Source organism: Marmota marmota, unplaced genomic scaffold (assembly GCF_001458135.2).
Source record: "Marmota marmota marmota unplaced genomic scaffold, marMar, whole genome shotgun sequence".
In the NCBI taxonomy this organism is placed as follows: Eukaryota; Metazoa; Chordata; class Mammalia; order Rodentia; family Sciuridae; genus Marmota; species Marmota marmota.
Window position 1 is genome coordinate 3,753,079 of NW_026000140.1, and position 7,831 is coordinate 3,760,909.

Genomic DNA, 7,831 nt, shown 5'->3' on the forward strand with positions numbered 1-7,831 from the left:
AATAAAAAAAAAAAAAAAAAAAAAAAAAAGAATTAAAGTCAGAATAGGCACCATGGCCCAGCAGCTCAGGAGGCTGAGGCAGGAGGATTATGAGTTCAAAGCCAGCCTCAGCAATTTAGCAAGGCCCTAAGCAAATCAGTAAGACCCTATCTGGAAATAAAATATAAAAAATGGTTGGGGATGTTGTTCAGTGGTTAAGCACCCCTTGAGTCAATCTCCAGTACCAAAAAATAAAAATAAAAATTAATTAAAGTCATCATATTATAGCAATATGTGTGGACTCCTGTTTAGAGTAACACAATTCGCAATAGTTAAACTATGGAACCAGCTTAGGTGTCATCAATGGATGAATGGATAAAGAAAATATGGTATACATGTTCAGTGGAATTTAATCAGCCATAAAGAAGAATGAAATTATATAATTTGCAGGAAAATGGATAGAACTTGAAATCATTCTTTTAAGCAAAATAAGCCAAACTCAGAAAGTCAAGGATCATATGCGTAAGTTAGAAAACAAAATAAAAAAGAAAATTGAGCTGGGGTTGGGCTATCTCATGACATGACTTAGGGAGATTAATAGAGGAAAGGGACTTGTGAGAGAAAAGAGAAGAAGGAAAGGGGAAGTACTCAGAAATAATATTGGCCAAGTTGTATTGTTATATTGTATGTGTGTGTGTGTGTGTGTGTGTGAATGAATTGGTAACAATGAATCCACCATTACTTACAACTATAGTGCACCAATTAAAATACCAAAAAAAAAAAAAAAAGAAAAGAAAAAGAAAACAAAGAATGGCTACTTTGTTTTGAACTACTGATTATTTCAAGAAAACAGAATATTTCCAACTAAGAATCACAGAAAAATAAAGAAAAACAATAGTAGCATTGGCACAAATACTCAGTTATTGATGAATTCATCATATTTTATAAATTTTAGCTTATCTTTCACTTCCTATACCTTTTTTAAAAATATATATATAATCTTCTATAAATTTGTTTTATTTTATACTGGACAGTACTGAAAATCATTGGGAAAAATGTAAAGACAGAAATCTAGTTATTCATAATTTTTTTGTAGTAATTAAGAGGGGACAATTTTACTTTTATTCATATTTTGCAGTTGAAATTACGAAAACTAGGATTAGAAATTAACCCACCAATTAAACTAGACAACAAGACTCATCCTATTTCCTCTTTAAAAAAAAAAAATAGAAAAACTTTAGAGAAGTGGCATAAGTGATACGAAAAAAATCAATTTCTTTCATTTATTTGTAATTATCTATAGCATTAAATATGTACTGGCATTTTACATATGATAACACGTATTCATCTTAACAACCTTGCCAAGTAGATAGTACCACATTATGTCCGTTTACAGACAAGAATCTTTATATCATCAAGTAGACGGTCATGCCCCAGTAACTGACAGAGTTGACTCCTCTCAGGGCGCTCTGTGAAGGGTCCTGCTCTGTGCCTTTGTAGCAGCTCTGCAGCATCCCCTCCCTCCTCTTGCAGCCCTTCCTCACACCTCTGGAAAATCTACATCCGGAACCACCCCTAAACTCTCTGAATCCGACCTGTAATGTGATGCAGAGAATTAAAATTGAGAGTGAAAACGGAATTGCTGAATGACAGTCTTGTGTTAACAGTTTTAAAAGGTTTATTAGAGATCAGTAAAAGCAAATAATGACGATGATTGTTTTTCTAGAAGGGAAATCAAATTACTGGAGACAGGAAAGACCATATAAGGTGGAAAAGAAAGAAATTTTGTCTTTATAAAGCAAAGTAGGACAAGATTTATGACCACCATGTGTATATTTCACAAGAACACATCCTTTTGCCACTTAAGATGATCAGTGGGTGCTATTCCCCCGGGGCATAAGTGATATGAAAAAAAAATCAATTTCTTTTATTTATTTATAATTATCGATAGCATTTAATATGCTATACAAACCTAGGAACTGTGCACTCTGCAAATTCCAATGTAACACTCCCTCCCAAGAACAGCTCCCTGACCACCAATAGGTCATTATTTTATGAACCCATCAACTCTTTCATACATCAAACTGTGGTACTTGTCCACTTACTCCAGCTTTGGAAATTCCAGAATTTCACAGAGAAAGGAAGTTATGTAGGATTTCGACACTGTTTTCTAAATTAAACGTCGAATTAAACTCTTGACACTGTCCTTTCCCTGAGCTGTGAAGAAAGGCATGACACAAAGTGCGATTTATTTGTGCTTGTTAAATACCAGGAACCAAACGGATACTCTTATGTGTAATCGGAGAGTGATATATTTCAAAAGGGTATATTATGCAGACGCAAGGAAATTCTTCATCCAGAAGATATTTATGGGTATATAACAAATAGAAAAGCGGGTATTCCACTTCCCATCTTCCTTCCTCCAATCCTGACGACTAAGGTTCCTCAAACTGACCGGTGTCAGCTGATGACGCCGCCTCCTAAGGGAGTCTGGGGGCGCACAGTCCCGCTGGCAGGCGTCCACTCCCTCTCCTTTGGGAATCTCGGGCAGAAAGAGAACATCCTGGGGGTCACAGGGTCCCCGGAAGCTAGGCAGCAGGGCCAGGCGGGCAGCGTCAGAGTGTTGTCCCCTCACCAACCTCCAGCCAGGGGCGGGGCGGCGACCTCCTTCCGCCCTCGGGGAAGCACCCGGAGCTCCGGGAATTTCCCTGGCCAGGGGCTCTGGCCTTTCCCGCCAACCATGCATAAAAGGGGCTCGCGGATCCCCGAGAGCCGCAGAGCCAGGACAGCAGCCCCTCGCCACAAGCTCTTGCACTCCAGGCTCCGCCGCGATCCTCCCGCTGAGTCCCATGGCCCGCACCGCCTCCGCCGTCCCCCGCGCCCCGCGGCTCCTCCGGGTAGCGATGCTGATGCTGCTCCTGGTAGCCGCCTGCCGGCGCGCAGCAGGTGAGACCCGCGCTCTGGGGTCCCCGGGAAGGGACTGGGATTGAGGGTACTGGGTGGGGACGCCTAGGGTGGGGACAGCCCTGCTAATCCGGTCTCTTCTCCTCAGGGGCGCCAGTGGTCTCTGAACTGCGCTGCCAGTGCTTGCAGACTGTGCAAGGAATTCACCTCAAGAACATCCAAAGTGTGAAGGTGACTCCCTCAGGACCCCACTGCGCCCAGACAGAAGTCATGTAAGTCCTGCCCTGAGCTGCTTGAAGCTATGACTTGAGTCGCCCTGACCCTCCTGCTGCTCCCCAGCTGAACCTCCTGCCTCACTGGGGATCCTCCTTTCTCTCTGCAGAGCCACTCTCAAGAATGGACAGGAAGCTTGTCTCAACCCTGAGGCCCCCTTGGTCAAGAAAATCATCCATAAGATGCTGAACAAGTGAGTTATGTGACTGGAGTCATGGGTCATACTGACGTCATTGTTTAACATTTCATCAGAGAAGCTCAGGGTTTTGCTAAAGGACTAGAAATTAGGATTATTTTCATAAAATAATCGTGCCATTAAGATGATTAACCTCTGGTGCCATGAAGATAGCTCCAGTGTTCAAACCTGTATTTAAATATGTGCAGGTAAATGTGTGCTCCTAAAAGAGTAAGAATTGACCAGTGATGCTAAAAAAACAAAACAAAACAAACAAACAACAAAAAAAAGAACTTCTACTTATTGAGCAACAATGTATGTCTCAGCCTCCCTTGGGCTCAAGTCCTGAATAGTGGAATACCAGGTTTGGGGCAATATGAGCCTAAGCCTTCCTGCTGAAGAGCAGGGTGCAGTGACAGGACACCTGCCAGTGTAAGTTTAGGTCCCCACCTCTTATTATCCTGAGTCTCAGTGAAATAAGAAATAGCTGCTCATGGTGTTTCTCTGAAGCCTAAATGAGGTCATGCATGTACATTCTTACATGCATGCATGTACATTCATGTACATGTACATTCTTACAATATTACATTGTAATATTATTCTGACTGAAGTTAATGATACAATTGTGATCACAGATCACCTATTCCTAATTAAACAGTAACCTGGTGTGTTTTTTGTTATGCAAGGCAGCAATACTATGGGTAGTAACCACTTGGTGCAAGGCTAGGGAATGGCCACATTTAGAAAATCCTAGACTATCAGGGATTAAGGCTGTGCAATCAGTTTCTTAAGTACCCACAAACAATAATTGCTTTTTTAATTTTTCCATCACAGAGGCAGCAACTGACATGGAGAGAAGGAGGAAGCTTGTCTGATACTGTTTCTGAAGAAGATTCTAAAAGGAATTGGAGTGAAGAGAGAGAAACAAATAGTACCTCAGGGGCATCTGGACTGTGCCTGGTGTGTTTGACTATTTTCTATGAGAGTTCTTCTATTTATTTATATATTTATTTATTTGTTTATTTATTTTCATGCATATATATTAATGTTTGTTCTGATATTTAAAGATATGAATATGTTTGGTAATTCACTGTACTGTTTTTTTTTAAAGGTAATTTTTTAAAATGTTAAATCAAAGTTGTTTCAGTCCAGTTGTTTGGTTTAAATCATTAAGCTTTTTGGCCACTGTAATGGATGCTGGGGATAAATAGTGGGAGATCAAAGATAGTCAGATCACTGATAAGGTGTGGGAATGTGTGTATGTCTATTTTTGCAGAAGAATGTCAGCTGTTATTTATTGTAACACTTTCACAGTATGTGGTCAACATTTCTGATGTTGATACTTTAAGAACTCTAATGTTCTACTTATCCCTTGGACATTTATGTCTTCTTATGTAAGGCACAATGCTTTTATTTAGCATTGATTATGCAATGTGTCTCTAGTCTTGGAGTAGAGATGTTTATATATTGATGTATTTTTACAAATAATATGAAAATAAAGCTTTTACAAAAATTCCATGCTTAGGTTTGTTTTATACATCCAAGCTTTTGTTTCTCCAGAGTAAAGGAGGTATGAGGAATCCAGGAGGGACTATATAAATCATGCCACTGGCTGCCACTAGTTGACACTTCCCTTTTCCCCTTAAGAAGGCATATTTGATGCATTTTCAAAGTCCATGCAGGCTCCCACCTTTAAAAACACTTTTTCACATAAAATGTTAATTTTGCTTCATGATAAACAATCTGCTCTTCTGTTCTAGAGTTTTAAATTGCTTTGAAATTTTAATAGATATTTTTCAAAGAGCTCTTGTTTAAATTAATTTGGTGAAGTTTTTTCAAAAAAATTAAGAATTAGTAAAATGGATTCTTCCTCAGTACTCAAGCAACTCATGCAATTGGGAAAAAAATAGAAACACTGAGTGGCTGAGTACTTCATCTGTGAAAGGGACTAGTTGAGAAGGGTTTCATTCTCTAAACTTTAAGGGGAAATTATTAAAGGTAATGCTATTTCAATGCTTCCCAAGTATGATAATGGTTTAAATGCTCTAGCCTGCACATTTGAATTTAAATTGCCGCAAAATGACAGGTGATTACTGAACCTCCACCAGAGAAACCAAGGTGTCATCTCCAGTTAGGAAAAGATCCAGTCCAGTGGAAAATACTCTCTGGCCCCGTAGGGAGAAATTGTGTGTGCCAGAAGAAAGAAAGGAGTAGGGAGGGTGACTGAGACAGAACCTGTTTCTAGATTTCAAATCCTAATTTATAGCCTCCACAGTGGAAAGAGGGCCTGAGTGGGCCACCGGTGGCCCACTCTAAGCAGATGGACAACTGCAGCAAAAATCAACTATTTGACTATCCATTATTCCGCTGAAAAGTAATTATAGTAGTCTCTTCATAACTCCAATGTTATTGCTTAGAATGAATGAGATAAGGTGAAATGACAGTTTTTGCACTGCATAGAGTTGAACAAATGCAAACCATTCCGGACCCTCCAAAAATGAATTAGCTCCCTAATGTGTTTTAGGCTGTGGGAAATAACACTTCCTTAGATCATCAGTGTTCTGTGAAAAGTCCTTTCCCCTCTATGAGAATTAAATCTGTAGCCTTTTGTCTAGTTAATTGTTCTGATCCTGGAGGATAAACATTTCTAATTTGTCCCACTCAAAAGGCCCAAAGGTTACATCCAGTACTAGGTCACTAGTTAAGAGCCAGGTGCTGGAGAAGATGTAAGCGTTCTCTCTCTAGTTATTTACAGGTCAAAAGAGATGAAGCCACAGAATTTAGTGACTCCTCTGGGTCTTAAAAGGGGAGAGAAGTCTCTTGGAGATAATTTATTTACATATCTAAAGGTTGGAGGCAAATTGTAGTTCATTGGAGAGCTCTTCTGGGAAGAACTGAGGCTTATTCCTTCTTTCCTTCTTTTGGGCAGGAAAAAAAATTGTTTTTCCTAGTGTGTGGAGTGTCTGACTACTAGTGTAGGACTATGGATGTGACTTTCATTCCATTGCCAGGGATAAAGCCCGAGGCAACTAGGATGTAGCATGCTTATTTTCTGTGAGTCATTCAATGATAAATCTATCTCTTATTCAGAGTACCTTGAATGTTCACTCAGGATAAATATCTTAAATTATAAAGATTAAAAGCCCAGCATAGACATAGCTTGGTGTATGTAAAGAAAGATAAAGGAGATGCAGCCAGTTCAACATAGGCTATGAAGAATTGAATGGGTCTGGGAGTAGATTCTAGTTCTACTCCCTTGTGACTGTGATGTTGGGTCAAATTTCTTGATTAATCTAAACTTCATTTTCTCCTTTCAGTAGAGAAGTACAATAATACTGTTAGGGAGCAGACAGATGTGAATGGTGGGAACATGAGGTTAAGAGAATAATTCTATAAAATGGGCCCATGGTGTTGACCCTCACATGCTTTCTTTTCCAAGAAGCATTTACCTGCAGCCCTGCCTGGCCAAAGTGGACAGGATATGTCACATCCCTCAGCAAAGTACCTGTTAGCTGCAGGAGAAATGCAGGCCCAAGATAATGTTGATGGGAAGAACCTGGGAGATATTTGTGACCAGATCGTGAAACTCTGGGAGATAAGGATAGTTCCTCCTAACCATAAAATCTATAAGAATGTATGTTTAAGAATCTAATTAGAACCAGTCAGCATGGGCCAAGGTGACCTAGAGTTGCCATGGCAGTAGGAACTTGAAAGTCTGATGTCACCCTGCTGTCAGTCAAAAGTCCCTGTATGGTACTCTCTGGAAACTTCTCTAGGATCTCCAATAAAACTGGAGTGCAGAAGAAGCACATTGTCCCTCTCCTCTCTGAGAGGACCCACTCACTCCCTTGAGAGTATCCCCTTTCCCTTTTCCCTATCCTTTCAATAAACTCATTCCTGTTACTGTGAGTGACATGTCTGAAATCTTTCTTTGTCGCAAGAGTCGTGGTCTGAAGAGGGGGTCTTCGAGCTGCCTCAGTTTCTCTGAAGACCCCAACTCCATAACAGTACTACTACTGTTTTGTGGTGATTACCAGATTTCTGAGTTATGATTTGAGTGAAGAGCTAAACAGTGCCTGAGAGACTGTAGTGGCTTTGGAATTTCCAGAACACAGGTGCAGGCACATTCCTTTGAAGGTGGAGGCAGTAAATTCCTTTTCTATCATTGTTGTAGCAAATTACCACAGTTTAGTGGCTTAAAACAATAAAAATAATTCTCTTACAAGTTAGGTGGCCAGAAGATCAAAATCAGTTTTACTGGGCTAAAATCAAGGTGTCTATAAGCCTGGTTCCTTCCAGAGACCCTGTGGGAGAATCTGCTTCTTTAATTTTTCTAGCTATCAGAGGACATATCTCCTGCTACATGGCCCCTTTCCTACATCTCCCCAAATCAACAGCATAACTTCTTCAAATCTCTCTTTTCATTTTTCTTCCTCATCCCAGTTACCTTCTGTTTGACTCCTTCTGGATCCCTTTAACAAATACCTTGCAGTTATCTCA

The 7,831-nt window shown here is 40.0% G+C and overlaps 1 protein-coding gene across 2 annotated transcripts; it reads left to right on the forward strand.

The window, feature by feature from the left end:
- The first annotated feature begins 2,637 nt into the window (after nucleotides 1-2,637).
- LOC107158783 (growth-regulated protein homolog gamma) lies at nucleotides 2,638-4,847 on the forward strand. Of its 2 annotated transcripts, none has more exons than XM_015505273.2 (4): nucleotides 2,638-2,925; nucleotides 3,032-3,155; nucleotides 3,266-3,349; nucleotides 4,166-4,847. In XM_015505273.2, exons 1-4 carry the CDS (start codon nucleotides 2,829-2,831, stop codon nucleotides 4,176-4,178), a joined length of 318 nt encoding a protein of 105 aa, XP_015360759.1. In that variant the 5' UTR covers nucleotides 2,638-2,828; the 3' UTR covers nucleotides 4,179-4,847. The 2 variants fall into 2 exon arrangements, with proteins under 2 accessions (XP_015360759.1, XP_015360758.1); XM_015505272.2 differs by having other exon boundaries at nucleotides 2,709-2,925; nucleotides 3,266-3,353; nucleotides 4,168-4,180.
- The last annotated feature ends 2,984 nt before the right edge of the window (nucleotides 4,848-7,831 follow it).

Bases quoted from the DNA above. Each gene is read 5' to 3' on its own strand.
- LOC107158783 (XM_015505273.2), top strand. From the start codon at position 2,829: ATGGCCCGCACCGCCTCCGCCGTCCCCCGCGCCCCGCGGCTCCTCCGG. The intron at 2,926-3,031 runs GTGAGACCCGCG...TCTTCTCCTCAG, and splicing joins CGCCTGCCGGCGCGCAGCAG to GGGCGCCAGTGGTCTCTGAA. The intron at 3,156-3,265 runs GTAAGTCCTGCC...TTCTCTCTGCAG, and splicing joins TGCGCCCAGACAGAAGTCAT to AGCCACTCTCAAGAATGGAC.